General features: G+C 44.7%; 1 protein-coding gene across 2 annotated transcripts; it reads right to left on the bottom strand.

The window, feature by feature from the left end:
• Window positions 1-1,335: 1,335 nt before the first annotated feature.
• On the bottom strand, window positions 1,336-19,234 carry RPN2 (ribophorin II). 2 transcript variants are annotated; one of them, XM_066561642.1, is made up of 18 exons: window positions 19,186-19,234; window positions 18,894-19,096; window positions 17,855-17,950; window positions 17,021-17,196; window positions 16,112-16,187; window positions 15,596-15,730; window positions 13,366-13,542; window positions 12,900-13,018; window positions 12,433-12,538; window positions 9,955-10,046; window positions 9,712-9,826; window positions 9,195-9,389; window positions 8,601-8,687; window positions 8,021-8,116; window positions 6,825-6,900; window positions 5,798-5,927; window positions 4,096-4,180; window positions 1,336-1,710 (listed from the first exon to the last, which is right to left on the bottom strand). In XM_066561642.1, the coding sequence occupies exons 1-17, from the start codon at window positions 19,196-19,198 to the stop codon at window positions 4,129-4,131; spliced, it is 1,944 nt and encodes a 647-aa protein (XP_066417739.1). In that variant the 5' UTR covers window positions 19,199-19,234; the 3' UTR covers window positions 1,336-1,710; window positions 4,096-4,128. The 2 variants fall into 2 exon arrangements, with proteins under 2 accessions (XP_066417739.1, XP_066417738.1); XM_066561641.1 differs by lacking the exon at window positions 4,096-4,180 and having other exon boundaries at window positions 19,186-19,229.
• Window positions 19,235-19,614: the final 380 nt, after the last annotated feature.

Here is a 19,614-nt window from a genome sequence, read left to right as displayed (position 1 = left end):
CAAACAAAGCAAATAAAAAATATCTGAGGACTGAAAGACCAAAATAATAAAAACAATCTTTCCTAATCCATAAGTAGTACAATCAATAGCAACACACATAACTTAGAGAAGACACCTCATAGGGGCATTCCATGATTTTCCTTTTGCATCACTGCTCTCCTTGGATAACATGCTGCAGCTCTATAAGCACAGGGAAAGTTCTGTCTTAGCACAAAGCATCAGCAGAAAGAATTAGTTACAAAACAAAGCTGCTAAGTGAGCAGTAACAAAATACAGGCCTAAAAAAAAATATTTCAGGGTAAATGACTATGAATAGCTTAGTTATTTCTTGTCTAAAAATCCTTTAGTCCCAGAGGACTCGAATGCAGCCTGAGATCTGGTATTTGAAGGAGTGCAGGGGAGGTCAAAGGAGTTCATTAAACCTCTGTGGGCCCACCCTAATGTTTACACTGCACCAGCAGGTAGGAACAGCTACAAAGAGCAGAACTGTGAGCTAAGTGTGAGCAACAGCATGGGGAACAGGCAAGGTGGATTTAATAAAGTGGGGTCACGTCTCACACACGTGAAATGCTTTTGAGGATTCAGCTCCACACCCTCTATCCACATGCTTGCTTGCTGATGTAATTTTCCTGGATTTCCAGAAGACTTTGATAAGGTTCCTTTGCCAAAAGGCCCCTAAAGCACCTACCCTTGACACAGGATGCACAGGAGCAGGGGAGGGAGCAACTGTTAAGTTTTCCATGTGAAAGTTGCTCAGCAGGAGGAGATTTAGGCCTTTTGTTATTACTATCTGTGAGTCCTTCAGAAACACCCAAATCTGCTGCCTCAGCACTGCTTGGTGGTCCTGAAGGGAGTAATTTGGTGGGAAATTAGAGTTTGAGTAACTCAAACACAGCCACATGACAAGCAGCAGCCACCTGGCTGTGGTTTCATAGGAGAGCAGAAGCAACAACCTCCATCAGTCTGGAGTGAGAAGGTCACTGCCAGAGGCTGGAAAGAAAGTGCAGCCCCCACAGGACCCCCAAAGCTGCTGGGTCAGGCACAGCCAGGCACAGCTGGCCCCCACAAGGGCTGAGCCCAGGGCCCAGAGCAGCTGGGCACAGCCTGGAGTGGCAGAGACAAGTGGAGAAAGGCAGCCACAGCCTCACCCAAGGGACAGGCAGGAGGGAAGTCCCCCCCCAATGAACACAGCCCCCAGGGAAAGGACATGAAAGAACAGGAAGCTTCACACTCACAGTGACTCACACACAAAATTACCCACCAGAAAAAGCTCTTTTCAATCTCATGTGAGCCCAGCTTCCAATCACTGCCTCTGAGACAGCCAAAACACAACACTCAGGACCATCCTTTCCTCCTCTTTATTCACAAATCTTTAGGATGAGGAAAGGGCACCTGGGGAAAAAGCAGATTTGTATTTTCTTCTTCCTTTTTCTCAAAAAGAAATTCAAATGTCCTGGGAGAAGGGGAGAGGATCCAGGGAAGAAAAGATTTTCCAGATTCATACGAAAAGCACTCCAGTAGCATGAACACAATGATGAAAATAAAGATTTTAAAAAAAGTTTAACTGGCACCCATTTGACTTAATATATAAAAAAGAATTTTATCTTCTGCCTTCCTTCTTCTGGCCTTTCAGTTATTTATCTGTTTCTGTTCTGAAAGCATTTGCTTTGTTTTTCCACATTTCTTCCATTCTTCTGGTACTATTGTGTCCTGGAAAGAAAAATAAAAAAAATATTAACTCTTCCAGGCAACAAAGCACTTGCTTGTGCAGTACAGGTGTCCCCAGACCCCTCATTCTCTCTCAAAAGCAGCTTGTTGGACAAACTTCCCCAAAGCAGCTTATTTGAGTGAGAAACCAGTACTGCTCTGGAATGGGGGATGGAATCCAAGGAGCATGGAAATGGTCAGAGAAAATGAAGATTAATTTCTGGTGCAAAAGGGATGAATGTGCCCATTAAATTACAGAACTGAACAAAGAAAAAACAACCCAGGCTGAAGGCAAAGCCTGCAAGTACCTTAACTTCTCCTTTTAACAGGGCTGATCCATCTGCTGGCAATTGTTGGTCCATGTTAACACAAAGATCTTCATCTCCCCAGGAAGATCAGGTATGGTTAGCACAGCAAACCCAACCTTTTGAGGTCCTTCTGCCTTCCATGATGCCACACAGGCACACATGGCCTGACACTCTTAACTGCCATAGCTGGGGCATCAGAAAACTCAGCTGTGAGGAAAAATGTTTGTGACCCCAAATGGCAGCAAAATCTAAATTAGGGTCTGTGGGTTTTAAGTTATTTGCAAGATCTTAGGGCCACAGACAGCTCTGAGAGCTGCAGCCCCTCTGCTCTGAGGGAGTTGGAGATGCTCAGCCTGGAGAGGACCCAAGGGAGGCCTCACTGTGGCCATGCAGGACTTGAAGGGGTTTATGAAAAGGAGTGACAGGGATGTTTTATACAGGCAGATGGGGCAGTGGTTTTAAACTGAAAGAGGACAGGTTTAGATTAGATGTTAGGAAGAAATTTAAAATTCAGAATGTGGTGAGGCACTGGCACAGGTTGCCCAGAGAAGCTGTTGTTGCCCCATGTCTGGAATTTGTTAAAGCCAGGGTGGATGTGGCCCTAAGCAACCTGGTCTAGAGGATGGTGTCCCTGCCCATGGCAGGGGGGTTGGAACTGGAGGACCTTAAGATCCCTTCCAACCCAAACCAGTGATTCCATGATCCTCTAGGATTACTTACAGCCCATAAGGAATGAAGGAGTTAAAATACCAGGCTGAGAAACAGGAAACATGCAGGCTGTGGAGAACATGCTCATGAGGCACTTGGTAACAGGCCACTAAAAAGCTGCAAACCACTGGCCCAAAGTGATGTTAAAGAGAAGCATCCAGGAGCCTGAACAGCAAACACAGCAATCAAAAGGACAAGTGACAGCCACCTCCAGTTCCTCTCCAATAACTTGCTGTAGTTTGTTCTGTGCTCAAGTATCTCAAAACACTTCAGGGAGAGAAAAGACAGGTGTTTTTCTGACAGGGTGCCAGATTTTCCACAGGTAATTTCCATGCAACCACCCTGCACGCTCCCTGATCTGCAGACAGGAGCACAGTGCACACCATTTGTGTGGCACAACCCCCCAGTGCTGGTTTTGATTTGCACCACAGAAACTGGGCTCCATTCAGCTCCCCACGTACCTGGAGCACTGATGTGGATGTGAGGGGAAGCTGATGCTCAGATGTACCTGTGCAGCACACTGCACAGTGATTTGTGTCATCACAGGACCCATCCCACAAACTCTTCCTCTTCCCCACAACAAACCAGTGCACTGAACAAGGAATGCAGCCCCCATGCACACACACTCAGAACTCCTGCCCCCTACAGCACAGTGCACAGAGCAAACTGGGACCTTACCTTTGGGAATGAAAGGACACAAAGGGCTTTCTCCTGGAAAGGGCAATGGAGAGCCAGCACATGACTGTTTGGAATGGAGGGGGCTGGGAGCTGCTGCTGCCTGAGCCATCATGACCAGTTCAGTCTAATGGGAGGGTGACCCGGGACTGGGTCGTGTTCTCAGCTGAGAGAGGTGGTGCTGGCCTGGCTCTGCTGCACAGAGCCCTCACCAGCCCAAATGAGGATGTAATTCAGCAGGCAGAGTGCCTGGCAGCTGCACAGCCAGCATACTGCAGGTGGGGACAGGGAGGACCAGCAGCAGGGTGGGAACAGCCCCAGTGTCAGCCACTTTCACCAGGATCTCCTCCAGCTGACATTGCTAATAATTTATTTATAGGAGCAATAATATTGTTTTATTTCATCACCTGAGAGCTGCTTGATGCCCACAACAGCATATTTACACGTGCACATATCACCAGAGAGACTTCAGATAATTCAGGAAATCACACAAATGCAATTTAGTCTCAGAGAACCTGTCCTGCTAATATGCCCAACCCAGCTGCAGCCAGGGCACCCAAGGACTGGTTTAAAGCCACTAAGCAATGTGGGGGGAAGCAGCTTCAGCTCACATATTTTTTATCAAAGGAGTGAGTGATGAGGTGAAATGAAGCAGGCAGCATGGCCAGGGAAAGGCAAAATCCAAAAAGGCCCTTACTTCCTGAAGAGCTGGTCACTAGCAAACCCCCTTTTACCGCAGCGTTCTATACTTTGCCAACCTACTGCTCTGCTCTGCAGCGATCCTGCCAAAAGGAGAGAGGGAGAAAGGTTCAGAGAAGACAGGAAGGAAGAAAGCAGCCCTGTTCCAGGAGCCAGACCCAGTGAAAGAAATGCAAAAGCAAAACCAGGCCTTCTGGTAACTTCTGTAACAAGCTGGTTTATAGAGCCAGCCCCCTTCCCACGCCTGCTGCTGGCCTCCACAGCTTGGCCTCAAAGTGCAATCTGCTTAATTGTCACTGCACTCCAGCATCTGAGACAGGCAGGCACTGCCTTCACAAGATATCTTTTTGAACTTTAAAGTCATGTACAAAGGGTTTAACTTTAGCCTCAGAGAGAAGTTTTACTTTCAAATTTGCCATTGTAGTTGCAGCTTCGTGTCATTTACAGTGAAAAAGCACACGGACACCCCCTGCAGTGGTTTGAAGCAGGAACCAACCACATGCATTTATCTGCTAACAGAAGCCCTGGTTAAGCCAAGACACTTAGAAATTTGCTTCATTGTATTATTTTCCCCCAAATCTGTATTCTAGGCAATCTGCACTTAATAACAGTGTCTCATTACTCATTATTAAATGACATAACAGTCCCAGGGGCAACAAAATCCCATAGGAAGTTATGTTAACACAATAAAATGCCAGTGGAGAGAGCTGGACATCTGAGGGAGCAAGGCTGAGAAAACAGGGAGGACAGTAAGAAAATGGTTAATTACATTAATAATCCTCCTTGACACAGCCATCAATGTAGAGATGTTTTAAAGAAAAGAAATCAATGCAACCCTCCTGAAAATTATATTCTTATGGGGTTTTTTTACAGCACTTGTCCTGGTTTTAATAGAGTGCAATCAAAAAGGTGAGACCCCAGGGATATCTATGCAGGTGGGTATCCAGTAGCTCAAAAAGGGGAAAGTAAGGAAAGCACAGGTGTGATGGCAAAGCAGGTCAGTAAATCATCTTCAAAGTCAAATGCTACATTAGTACAAAAGCTTAAGTCCCACATGGAAACTGTGTGTGGCAGAAGTGAAGGAGAGGGAATGGTGTGACCTCTAACCAAGGCACTGCAGTGGCAGTTTGGGTCAGCAAACTTCTGCCTGCCCACACCAAGGCAGTCACCAGACATTGTGTGGCAGAAGACACAAGTGTGCAGAATCAATCCAATCCAGTAAGAAAGGAATGCTGTATCCCTCATATCTAGCAGAATTTTCCCTGGGTTTGCCAGTGTTTGTTGCCTCTTGTCTGTTGCTGCACAGCTGATAAGCAGCTGCTTCCCTTTTCCCTACAATCACCCCTTAGCTAGAGGAACACAGCAGTCATTTACTCCCACCTTATCTTCCTCCTCTTAAAACCTTCATCACAAGCAGAGCTCCCAAATAGTTGGGCCTCTTCTACATTTATAGTGGCTTCTATAATCTAACACTATTCTAAGAGCTTCCTTCAGCACATGCCACATGGCCAACTCTTTGTGCAGGAGCTGCTCCCTGGGCACAGCCCCTCACTGCCCTGCTCAGATCAAGAGGCAGGGAATGGGGCTGAGCAGCCCAGCCCCACACACAAGGTCCAAGAGCCCAAAGCAGTGGTCACTGACACACAGCAGCACCCTGTCACCTCCTCCCCACTGATGTTAAAGCTCTGTGCCCCCCTTACCTCTTCACAGCTTTCTGAGCCAGCATCCTGTTGCCTGCTAGGAATGTGATGCCACCCAAAATGGCCAAGTACTTCAGAGTCTGGAACATGTTGAGCTGAGTCCAGTAGACATACATGAGTCCCAACATTGCTGGGGAAAAAAAAGAGACAGCCCATGGCTGGAACTGCATTTCAAAGACCAACCATTTGTCATCCTCAGAACAACTGTACTGCCAGGCCTAAGCATTTGGGTCCTATCCCATCTCTGCAGCTCTGAATGGCAGCTCTAAAGACCACACATTATTGCCAGGGAATGAAGACATCTGGGTTCCCATTCTGGAGTGAAAATGTGACACTGACAGCTTGAAACCAACTCTCCTGTGGCAGAATTATGGACATATTATAGACATTAAGGGCTATTAAAAAGAGGAGGATACTCTGGATTTCAATAGGGGATATTAACCTCACACATCTCTAAGGGCTTACAGCTTTATAAAGTTTCCAAGTAACCTGACTTGGACTGAGAAAAAAAGTGACATTTGGAAATCAATGTTCTCCCAACCTGCTATGTTTTTGAAATTCTACCAAGACAGTAAATAACTGTGTAACCAAGGACACAATAAAATGGATGAAAAAATTTGGTTCAGCCAGAGAACCAGAAGTGCTTTTATGGGAAGAGCTTTAAAGAAAAGATGTAGCTTTTCACTGTTGAGAGTCCTGCAGGTCTCAATCCCCAGAGAACCTCCCCACTCTCAGAGGACAAACATGCAATAAAGTGTGACCTCTGGAAATAAGAAGTTCTATTAAGTACAGATAAATGGAGTGAGAGAGGGGCCTGGATAATGATGGCTGTTATAAGCTGATGGCCAAAACAGGTTTATCACCATACTAACAATCATGAAAAGCAGGAAGGCAGATGGAAACAAGAGAACAAGTGTTATGCTGTTATGTCATTAGAGTTAATAGACCACGAGCCCATTAACCACATGCTCTCATCTCCTACTCCCAGGTGAGGAGGTCAAACACACACAAAGCCTCTGACACTTACCAGCATGTCCCAAGTGAAAAACAATGGTGCTGGGAGCAAAGCTGAAGTTGGAGATGTTAGCACCTATCTTGATCCACTAAAAAGGAAAAGAAACAAAATTGGAGTTAAACAGCCTTGTAAACACAAGCTTTTATTTTAAGCTTCAACATCTTTCAAGCCTGTTTAAGATCGTCAGTGAATCCAGTGTATTCTCTACAGAAGCACTTGTTTACTACTGCAAGAGGAGACAGTAGTAATTTTGCTAAAGGCAGCATTGTTGAGCTCCTTCAGTGGAAATGTCTCCTGCTACTTCTGACTGCCCTAATGCAGTTCCTCAAATATCTTAAACTGATGAGAGAAGACTGCACCAAATTTAAATAGTGAAAAAGAAATAGATATTGCTATTTCTACCCAGATGAAATAATTTCCTTTAAAAATAATTTAAAAAAGGGTAATGCTCTCATTTTGGACTCATCCAAAGAACAGCTGTAGATACAAGATGTTTGCTCATAATAACACTTACACTTTTTGACTACAAAAGATAAAGGCATTAAGGATGGAAAAGAGGAGCAGCAACAATGAGTTTTTTCATTAAAGTGTCATCAACTTGTATATTGTGAAGTCCACAGACCAGATGACATGACTGCTGAATGCCAGCTTTCACTGAGACTGGCTAATGAAAAATGACTGTTGGAACCAGTTTCATCTCCCAAATAAGGAATAATTTGTCTCAGTGAGATTTTTATTGCATTAAGTTCAAAGCACTGACCTGATGATACAGTGAGTAGCAGGGGATGTTTCAACTACACTCAAATGTCCATAAATGGGAATTCAATCTGACAGGATTAAGTAACACAGATTTTGTGATGGATTTATTACATGTGAGGCAGAAAAACTGCCTTTTTCCTGTGGAAGTCTAATGTTATTTTAACTTAATCTGCCCACTGTTATTCACCATCCCCAGCTGAAGCACACTGAAGAAACTCATCCACCTACTTCAACTTGGCAGCAGTGTTATTCTGCTTTGACTATAACCTCAAAAAACCAAACCAGACCAGTGCTGTGCACTGACATCTGCTAGCTGTGACTCCAGCACTGCTGTGCCAGTCATGATTAACCAAAAGTTTTAGCAAGAAGTTGAGCTGTCCAACCTCCTAAGTGACTCTGACTGAATGGGAAGAAGTGTTTGCTGTTCTTCTGTGACCCAGTTCACTCACCAAGATGAGCAGCAAAAGCAGTGGGGAGAGAACCAGTGCTGTGAAAGTGTTGGAGACCACTGTGGGAGGCCTCTTCTCAGGCTCCCTGAAGAGGTGCTGCAAACAAACAAAACCAACTCATGAGAAGCAGTGTTCCAAGAGAGCAGCTCCTCTCCTCCCAAGCTGCAGCCCTGGTGCTGCTCCCAGAGGCTCCTCTGGGTCAGAGCCATTCCTCTTAAGGCAAAGACTGATTCTTTAACACTGTGTTTATTCCAGTCTCTGCACATTTGATTTCTTGCACAGTTAACTTTTCCTTGCACTCACAGAAGCACTTGTCAGCTTGACATCAGCCCAGATGGCTGGAATGAAACAGAGACCTTTCTGTGCTGCTTACCTGGCCAAATTTTCATGTTTGGGTCTTTTCACTGACACCACTTGCTCTCTCATAGCTAGAACACACAGCTTTTTTATTCATACATCAGAGAATTCCAACAAATTTATTTCCATTAAGAAGATCTTCCTTTAATTACACTACTTACAAAGAAATTATGATGAGAACACAACACTAAGCCCTCATCTCCACATATAATCTTGACTGTACCTGGATTTCAGGTTTGGGAACAAAGAGGTTCTTGGACTGGACTGTGGATGGTGCATCCTCTTCTGGGAATGTGATCACAACATCAGCCTGAAATGAAATTGTGCAGCTTCATGCATTTAGATCTAAAAGCATAGAACCTATTCCATTACTGTGCTCTATTTCATTATTTGATAATCTATGACTTACATAATTTTTAAAGGCAATTGAGAAAAAGACATCATATTTTTTAAGAAGGAACCTCTCCTAAACAGGGGCAGTAATGTCATTCACCCATCATTAAGAATTGGACTTATTTCCAGCAGAGAAAGAACAGAGAGTTTAAACCTTGAGAGCCTGCTATGAAATTGCATCAAACCCATTCTGAAGCTTCTGCACCACCACATGAGGAAATTAATGTTAATTCCTGTCTTGCTTTGATGTTTACTTAAAACTTGCAATGAACAACAAACCTCAGAGCCCACAAATGGCCAAAAGAATTCTGGTTCACTAAAAAGAACAAAACATTTGAGCTTTTTGCTTCCAAGCCCATACCATGCCCTCCTGTCAGACTGTCAGTAATGACAAAACCACATCACCCCACTCCCAGCTACATACCACATTCCAAAGGATTGGATTTTCCAGAGTGGCATCTCCAATGATCAGGTAAAGTGTGTAGGTTCCAGAGGCAGAGTCAAATTCAGTCTTTCTTTCAGAAGTATCCAGTTCAAATTTGTACACATTCTTGCTGTCTGGCTCTGCAACAAACACCACCTCCTGGCCAGTCTTTTGGTTGTGAAGTCGAACAAAAGTCTGCAAGGAAGATTGTAACATTCAAGGACTTTTCAGTTAGCAATTTACATTGAAAAAAAAAATCAGAAGTGTGCTTTTACAGTGCACTCAATCTGTGGAGTTAAATACAACACAATACCAGAGCCAGGAGAGGTTTCATTTAACAGACAGACAAAACAAATGAAGTGAATCTCCCAGCTAGTGAGATCAGTGATCTTCACAGTACATGTCAGAAACATAAGGCTTCTCAAAACCCATCAAATCTTTTCAAGAGCAACTGTCACTTCAGATGCTTCATGATGGAACATCTTGGTAACACAGCAATGACAAAAATTGTCCTAACCTGGTGAGGGATGAGTTCAGCTCCACTGTTCACATCTATCAGCTGGAAGGATAAAGCAAAGTTCTGATGGCTGTCAGCAGTGAATGAGCCCTTGGCTTTGGCTGGGTAAGCTACCCTAGGAGGAAAAAAACCAGACAGAACTGAGGTGATTTTCCAAGAGAAGGCCTGGTGCTCAGAGAAACCAAGGCTCTAGTCTAGAGTCAGGGTTGCCCTTCCAGGATCACACACCCCAAGCTGTTTTACCTGGTTGTTTTTGGTGCAATGCTCTGATCCTTATCCACAGTAGAAAGATCTACATTAGTAATCCCCACTTCTGTGGAAACTTTTACTTTCAGCTGCAATAAAACACAATAGAAAATTCTTCAGAGCACTCTACGTACACCAATTATGGCAAAGGTCACTGCAGATGTTTTAGCTCTTCAGTGCCTCTTCCCCAAAAAGGGTCTCATGACTAAGCCCAAGTCACAGCCTAACCTGCACAGAAGGATCTACAGCAATTTTCCTTCTGGCAAAGCTCCAGCACCAATCACTGACCCATCCCCTTCCTCCCTGCACAAGCAGCCAGCTCTGCAGACACCAAGTTCTCAGGCATGCTGCAATTAGCTGGCCTTGAGAGAGCTGTTTGGAATGAAGCAGTCCAGCTCCCCAGATCCAACTAGTTTTCCTTCTGAACTAGCAGAAGCTAGCTATTAGAGATTACATCACATATGATACAACTTCACACTGCCTGTGCCTATGTCCTTCTGCTTTCTGGACAGCAATTTGAGACAAGAGGTCTCTGGACAGCAACAGTTCTGCCTCTGTTGGCTCCTAAAGCCCAAGAGGTTTCTGTTGATTTTATTACCAGCAGGCCAATGCCAAAGCATTCCTGCAGACCTGCACTTTGTCCAGCAAGCTTTGCTGCAGAGTCACAGCATTCACCCCTCAGTGCAGGGCAGCCAATAAAGCCCTGCCATTTATCTCACTCCTCTGTGCTAAGTGCAGTATAAACCTCAAGCAGAGAAATGATTTCCTGCCCTTTCCCCAGCCCCAAACCACAGCCCATTCAGGCACTAAGCTGAGTGGGTTTGACTGATTTCAATTCTTCTCTCAAACACAAGCAGTTACTGCAGTCTGTAGTTTTTAATTAGCACATTTGTTCTCACAGCTTACAAATGCTCCCCTAGAGAACTGAAGTTTCGTTGCCAAGACGTTTTTCATCTTATACTACAATTTGTTATTACAGGTTTGCTCATGTGAGCCAGCCCCACACCCTCAGCCTGAAAAATAATTCACAGAAAACCTGTAGGAAAAATATGTAAAAACATTAACTAAACTATTCAGGTCAGACTTCAAACACAATCATCTTGGCAGTTGCTTTACAACAAAAAAGTGTAATTTAAGAGAGAGACTACCCCCAAAAATGGATCCATTAACATGCAGATGATTCAGGTTAACTTTAGCAAAGCCTTCATTTGTTCCAAGACAGGAGCAAAGAAAGATGGATTAAGAAATATTAATTTTAAAAAAGTTGTGTGGAAGCAACTCAGAACTGCTGCACACAGCCCCCCCAGCTGCACAGTACACAAACATCTCTCAAATATTTTAATGCCAGGAAATGTAGTCTCTGCCTGAGTAATAACCCACTGGTTTAGCTCATTACTGTCAAAACGATGGTGCATTAAGGACAATTAATGCTAATAACAGTAAGGAAAAAAGCAGCTCCCCAGCAGTCCTCCCCCATAACAATGTGTCTTATTAGCAGCAGTTCCCACAAAGCTGCTGGAGCTAATACATTCCTGCCAGTGCCTCCCTGTGCCAGCCCCAGCTTAAGCAGGACAATCCAGCCCCTTCTGACACCCCTGAGGGCCATTAGTGCTCCACTGACAGAGCCAATTTGATACTCAGAGTAAAGGTCAGCTGTTGTGTCTTCCTCCACTCCAAGCTAAATATGTTGGAAGACTTGAAATGTTAATTGTTTCCTTAAATAGGTGATTGAGGGCAAAAATTAACCCTGGGAATGGACCTCTTTGGAGAAGAGCATTCTCAGCTGTTGACACTGGGGTGACTACATGAGCAATCAGAGAGGTCACATTCCTCTCACTGTAACAAACTTGAGGAAAGAAAAACTCCAAATGTTTATATAAAACTGCTCTTCAGAAAGGTGTGGTTTAACAGTTTTTGTCACCAAAAAAGGGCTGTCTATGCATGAAAAGAAGACTTAATCTGCTTTGGCCACTGCTTCTCTACTATAAAATCTTCACCATCTACACAGTTTGGAAATGCCAAAAGACCCCCTTGGCTCTCTTGAAGGGCTCCAGGGCTTATACAAACAGACAACAACAAATGCTCAGCTTCCACACAGCAGGCAATCCCCAGACAACTGACAGCCAAGCCTTGAGATTTATGGGCTCAACTCTGGAATGCTCTGAAGAGCTAACACTGGGAATCATTTCTGCATATCGACTTAGGGCTGCCATATAAACACCTCCACTGTTACCCTTGGTTCATACGCTGTCAGATCAGCATCTAAGTGATAAGACAGGTTTGAAATTTACACAAATCCCTTTTGATCATGTCTTAATCTGGTTACTGGCCATAATCCTGAGTCAAAATCCAATGCATTATAGAAAAGCATGTGATAAAAATTCCATACAACTGGCAACATCTTTCACAAGTATAAATAAAAAGCTGTTTCAGTGAATAGGCATAGAATGAAAATACATCAAAGAGCACACCCACCTCCACTTTATTAGCAATAAATCGCTTATCTCCATCTACACTGATAGAGAAATCATAATATCCACTAGCAGGTTTCACATTCATGAAGTTCAGCTCAAAGAAATCTCTGTAACAAAAAAAAACCCAAGGTGTCAAGAAGCCTCCAAATATGCTACATTAAACAGGTAAACAAAAACAGCATAAAACTAACATTGCTAAGTGCAGCAGGAAAAGAATTCTTCAAAGCTGACCAAAGTCAAAAGAACATTGGAATTTCCCACTCCCACTCAAAAGATAAAACAACAGAAATTCACCATCATCACCAAATGTGATCAGTCACTCTACACTAACAAAACACAACCACAGCATTTTGAGTTTTCTATCACAGAAAGATTTCTCTGGTGGAAAAATACTTATGGAAAAGAAAGTATAACATTGCTTAAATAACACCTCTTTGTCTTACTCTAAAAATAATCTTATTTTCTTACCCAGAGAGAGTAAATGGTAGCTGTTGAAGGACAGTGGCTTTGCTAGACACAGACTTGGCTTGGTCAAGCTTTACAGAAACTTGAGTCAGTAGCTGGGACATAACATTGGTCACTTGAAGCTATGAGAGAAAAACCAGCATTTCTGTGAGACTTGGCCCAAAAGGAATGCAGGAGCACAGACAACTCTGTTACACACCCAGAGCTCTCCCCTGCTCAGCATCCCAGCCTCCCTGGTTCTTTCTAACACAAGGGGGAAGGTGAAGAGCTGACTTCCACACCACGCCTCCTTGAGGCAGCGCCTTGGTAAACCAAAGTTCTTAAGAATCACTTCACAAAAGCGCTACAATCCCGGATCTGCTGGAGCCTCAGCCACAGAGCTAAAAGTGAAAGACATCACCTCACACTTTCAGCCAGCCCAGAGTTCCAGCACCACAGACTGAGCCAAGCTGTGGGGCTAAGGCCTTACCCTGAGCAGGGGCTGGTGGTGAGACACAGCTGCAGGCCCGTCGGGGACAACGATGACGGGCAGGTGGAAGCGGTTCTGGGACAGGGCACCTGCAGCACGAGCAATGCTGAAAGCCTCTGAGAGAGTCTCAAAGTTCTTCTTGCTAAAAATGGCATTCATCAGCTGGATAACTTGATCCTGAAAGAGGAAAAGCCAACCACATCTAAGCACCAGCAGCTTCCCACAACATTGCAAACTGGCTGAGTATTATGTTATTAGTGAAAACATCATTCATAAAAGACTGTTTAATTTTCCATTTGCTTTAAAAACAGTTCAAATTATGAGGCAAACCAAAAATTATCTACCTTTGGAATTTCATGTGCATTCTTATTCTTGGCTGGTAGACTCCAACCACAACAGCTGGAACTGTCTCAAGAACTTAGAAAAGCAGAATATGGATCCACCTCTGCAAATGATGTGTTTCAGAGTAAAAAGATGTCATCAGCTCAACTACCCAGACTGCATGGGGCTGCAAAAAGACAATTTGGCTGCAAGAGCTGCACAACTGTCCTCATTCAGTGGAGCAGAACCAGGCTTGATATCCTGGCTGGGAAGGCCATGGAACAAAGCACCCCAATGGCTCTGGAAGGAGCCAGCCTAGGTCCATGCAGGCTTATCCCCTCAGGCTCAGCAGTGTCCTCAAGCTAAGAGGATTAGCTTTAAAGCAGTACCACCAGGAGCACAGAGCCAGCTCTGCCTTTGGGATGTGCCAAAGCTCATTTGTTCTCCCCAAAGCAGGAGTGGGACAGCATCCCCCCAGCTGGTTTTGCAGGCTGACTCAGTAGGGTTAGGGCATCTGCACCACTCTCTGCAGATTATTCATTACCCCTCATTATTCAGCTTCTTCCATCACTCCCTGCTAGTGTGGAAAACAGGGACTGGCTACCTGGACTTTGATCCAAACCAAGGATTTCAGGGTAAATCCTAATGAGAATGAGTACAATCAAAGACAATCTCAAATAAAGCAATAAGGATACAAGTTAGTGACCTGCAAAGAACACTTCTAAATGAAATCCACTGCACATCAAATTTTCACTCTTCTGCTTGTACCAGTGAACAACAAACAACATCACAACTAGAGAAAGCATCCAGACAAATGCTACAAAACTCCTGCACAGTGCAAATCCTGCAGTGTTTTTCATGTCTGTGGAGGGCATGACACTGCTCCAGACCCTAATCAGCAACAGAGACTCTCACTGAACTTGTGGGGGAAAAAAACGAGGGAGTTAATTTTTCAAATACTACATGTTACTTTTTAAAGACAGTTTTGTGGCATTCCAAAGGCACTCTCACTATTCACCATAGATAAAGCCTCATGCCCCAACAGCAGCACTTTTGACAGCACAATTCTGAAAAAAACTAAACAGTTTCCTTTAATTGGTCTTTTTTTAAAGCATCATTTGGATGCTGACAGTTTGAATTGCACGTGGCAGAATCACCACCTCAAAAATGACATTAAAATTACTTTGCATTAGTCTGTTTGGCAGCAGTGTGGAAAAGGGCCAGGACTGAACTCAGATGTCTTACACTGGCTTCTGTCTTAACCCTGCCACTTAGGCTCGTGCTTTAGGGAGCTGCCATTCTCACTCCAAAGTACATCTAACTCCATTAACTTGTGGGGAAAAAAAAAATAAAAATCAAGTGGATAGCTTGCAGTAATGACTTCTGGCTTAACCAAGATCAAAAGAAATTTCCAGCAGTCTTTCATCTTAGACAATAAGTTTTTTCATCTGGATTCCTGCAGGCACAAGTTAATGTTGTCTCTCTTTTGGGCACCCCAAACTGGGGTGCCTGCATTTCCTCACAGATAAATAACATTTGCAAAACACTTTGAAATGCTGGAAAGTGCTGCAAGTGCCAAATACCAGGATAAACTCTGAAACAAGGTTTTTTTCCAACACCATGTCTCAATAAACAAAGAAAAACTAAGCTTCACTTGCAATTTCCTTCTGTACACTTGAAAAAGCAAAGAACCCAAGAAAACCAGCCTGTGATCTTTAAGTTGGAATTTCCTCTTAGATACTGTTTCCTAGCATTCCCTCCACAATGTCCCTTTTCACTGAGTGTGCTCAATACTTTTTGCAGTAGAAATTCTACCCAGTTACGCCAGGCTCTGGCACTGCACCACAGGGACTGAGCAGATCCTTTCTGGGAGCTGGAGTGTGCAAGGAAGGAAAGGGCAGGTACACACCTCCTTTATTGCTGGCTCTGTACCCACATGGTCTGACAGCTTATAGGCAGCAGCAACAAACAGGGCAGTAGTCTCAATTCCTTCTTCAAACTGCAGGTAAACTCCACCCAGGTCATCCAAGCGAGCCACAAGATCCTGACAGAAAGAGTTATTAAAATTTCAATTGCATTCTAGTGGATCCACAGAAGTTAACTCTGCTGTTAGGTCTTTAACCAAGAATTATCTGTATAGGAGCAATGATATATTTTGTAATAGTTATTTAGAAATAGGAAGAAAGAAAATCCTCCAGCCTTTAGTGGATTTAATTATATGTAAATGTCAAGATTGTCTGTTTTTCAGTCCACTGTGAAATAGATAAAAGTTCAAGGAATTATCTGCTTGAAAGCCAAGCCACATCATGCAGGCAGACAATTAGCCAGGCTGGTTTTTCATTTTGTTTTTCACATTAATCCATCTTTTAGTTCTAAAGCAATCTAGCAAATTTGTGAGTAATTAGAGAGCACAGTGTGTTCCTACCTCAATCTCCTCAACAATGCTACTGAGATCTGCCTGCTGGGACAGGTGAGATGCCGTTTCCAAAGCCTGGATGGTTCTTCAACAAGAACAAACAAAACCAAACAAGTGTGTGATTATTCCTTCCTTAAAAGCCAAACAATTTAAATCAAAGCAACTGCATTTTCTATTCTGAATGAAGTGTAAAACAGCTGTTCCTGCCTTCAGTTCACTCAAGAGAATTAATCTGAAGTGATTTAGTGTGAACCTGGCATTCATTACAGAGTGTCACTTTAGCTGCATCAGACCTGCAAGGACTCAATGGCAGAGCAGAGAACAAACTGATCCCTGCAGAGCAGAGATCCCACACTCGCCTCTGAGGCTTCCAGGAATCCACTTTTTTAGTCAGCAAAAAAAAAAGTTTTTAAGTTTCTCTTTCTTCCCCAGCCTTTAAGGGACATTCTGTTCTCTTGTTTCACAGTGAAACAATTTTTTTTTGGTGATAAATGCCAAGATTCCTTCAGCTCACTGGCACATATTTTCCAGCTCAAAATGCAGGCACCCCAAACTACAAACAGGGCTGAGAAAGAGCATTAAGTCTGCTGCAACCACAAATGACACAGAATCATGGTTGATTATAAAGTAAAAATTCTCTTATCAATCCTTTTAAGAGGAGGCTTTTTTGGCATACCATCCCTCTACTGACCATTATCCTTGAACTAAAGTGAATATATAAGTTCATTTACAAAATCATACAAAAACAGCCCCAAAACTCAAGCCCCCATATATTTCCTTCCCCCGAGAAACAACAATGAACTGGACAGCACCTACTCTACCACACCTATATTCCAAATATTGAGGAGTAAAACAGCCTTTAATTCAAACCCCAGTAGCCTGGAGGATAAACATGGCTCCCTCCCACATGAGACTCACGCCAGCACGCTCTCCTCCTTGCTGAGCCGAGCAGTGAGAGCACTCAGGGCTTCCTGGGATGCCAAAGGAAGGCCAAAGCCACTCAGGGCACCAACAGCGTGGAAGATCTGGGTGACTGAGGAATCCTCACTGACAGCTGCCAGCAGCAGCTCCCTGGTCTCATTTGAAATGGTGACCTGAGGAGGAGCACAGGGATCACAGTGATTCACACTTGAAAAAAAATGGTCTTCAAATCACCTCGGATTCCCTCCTGGAGCAATACTAGATTGGTGAACTTCCATAAAATTCTGGGGAAAATCCTTTTATCATTCATTACTTTTTAGTTTAATTGATTAAATCCTTAAGTTTTGCTGTCAACCATCAATTAGTCAGGATAATCCATTCAGCTGTACCCTGGTAACCTGCTACAGCTTTTCATGTGGCATCACCTCACTGTGCAGTAGCCAGGGGTACTGATGATAGAGAGGGCTTGGGTAACCCACCCCAGTTCAGCAAGGGTGCTCTGCATCTGTATCCAGCACCCAAACAGTCTGTCACACACACAAAGAGCTTCTAATTGACACAGTGCTGAGGATTCTAACAACATGTGCTGCCTTTTTTCAGGCATCAGTGTTTAATTAAAAAATATCACCTCAGGATTACCCTGGACCAAATACTTGTGTTACATATTTACACTTTGCCTTGTGTAGAACACACCCAAACATTTATTTACCTAAGGCACAACAGAGAACAATCCACTAAAAGAAAGTAAAAGTTATGCATAAAATAAACCCAAGAAAAATATCAAGGCAAGTATTTCCTTGTTAGTATCTGTCTGCAGAACTCCACACTCACCTCACAGCCTGACAGGACCTGCATGGCCTGGGCAGCATAAAAGAGGGATTCAACACTGCTGGAGTCCACATGAGATTTGATGAACTTGCATGCAGCCTGTGCAGAAACAGAAGTTAAATTAAACCACTGAGAGGAGATTTAAATGATACTCTAAGACAATTCCATGAATACCGTGCATTTTTACACCCCCCAGATCCTACTCTGTCAAGTGCTGCACAGAAACAAGGGTGGTTCCTCCTAAAAGACATAAGGAATTTTCACATAAGCCCTACTGTAACCATAATTCAAACCTAAATTGAGTATAATTATAAAGCCTATCAAAATTAAAGTCTAACAGGTGTATTTAGTAGGGCAAACCTTCCAGGATAGAGAACAGATGAACAGAAATTCTGTAGGTGAGCTGTATATCACACCAGCATTAATGGATACAAATATAGAATTTCAAAGAGTGCAGAGAGAAAAGTGGGGCAAGTAGGAACAGCATAAAGGCAAGAAATTGGACTGCTTGTTAATTTGTGTTAGCTGACAGCTGGATAGATGGATCACTGGGATGCATTTTAACCAGCAAATAACCAAGAATTTAACTGCTCCTGAATTCAGCACTTGAACTGAAACAAATTAATGGGAGCTCTATTTAACAGTACAGTGCACCAAATGTGCCACAGGCAGGGAACTTATTCAAAGGCAGTTAGACAAATTGATATCCACAGTAACATCACAGCGGGCCCTGGAGGAGCGAGCCCTGAAGGCACCATTCACAGCAGTGAGTGTAAGCGAGCCAGGGCCACCTTGCTGCCCGCACAAAGACGCAATTTATGCAAACAACACATGAGGCTCGCCAACTACCAGTGATACTCCGGTGCTTACCAAGGATATAACGCTGTTGTAAACGTTTTACATTTCCCACACGGCCCTGTCCAAGCAGAGCTCTCTCTATAAACCTATATTATATTAATAATTCGTCATTCACTGCTATGCAGCAGCCCCTCACACAGCAAAGCGCCCCGGGGGAGCGACAGCCGGGCTCTCCCTCGCTCACCTTTTCGTCCGCCACCTTCACCCCGAGGCTGCTGAGCCCCACGATGGAGTAGAAGGCGGCCCGCACGTCCGTGAAGGGCCGCTCCAGCACCGCCCGCAGCCGCGCCAGGTCGCGGGCATCGAGACGATGGCTGGGGACAAGGGCCTGGGCACAGGCAAGGAGAAGCAGGAAGCTGAGCGCCGCCTCCAGACGCAGCCGCGGGCCTGCGGAGAGATAAACGCGTTACCCCGCGTCCCCCCATCCCCGCGGTACCGGTACCGACACTGACCCAGCCCTGCCGCCCTCGCCTCACCCGGCGCCGCCATGATGCCGCCCCCTCCCGCGCCACGGCGCCGCTTCCGCCCCACGCCCCGCCCCGCCCGGAACGCGCCATCATGCCACGGGGGGATGAGAGGAACGGTGTATTATGCGAGGGTCCCTCAGCTGCACTTCTGCCCTCTACGATAACTGAAAACCCGTGAATGAGAGTGAAACGAGCTGGGCAGGCGAGACAGCAGGCGTGGGCGGGCGGCAGCCGGGCTGCCATGCCACGGGAAGGAGTGACCCCCCCCGGGTGGGAGGAGTGGTACGGGCCTCCCGGCGGGCCTCGGGGGCGGCCCCTGGCGGGGGATGTGGGCTGCGCTGATTGGCCGGGGAGCCTTAAAGGGGCCGCGGCGGGCAGGTGGCTGAGGGCAGTGCCCGGATGTGTGTGGGGGGCTGTCCCCCCCCTGGGCTGTCATGG

This window comes from Molothrus aeneus, chromosome 17 (assembly GCF_037042795.1).
Source record: "Molothrus aeneus isolate 106 chromosome 17, BPBGC_Maene_1.0, whole genome shotgun sequence".
Lineage (NCBI taxonomy): Eukaryota > Metazoa > Chordata > Aves > Passeriformes > Icteridae > Molothrus > Molothrus aeneus.
The sequence above is the reverse complement of the archived record's forward strand: the minus strand, read 5'-3'. Positions and strand labels throughout refer to the sequence as shown.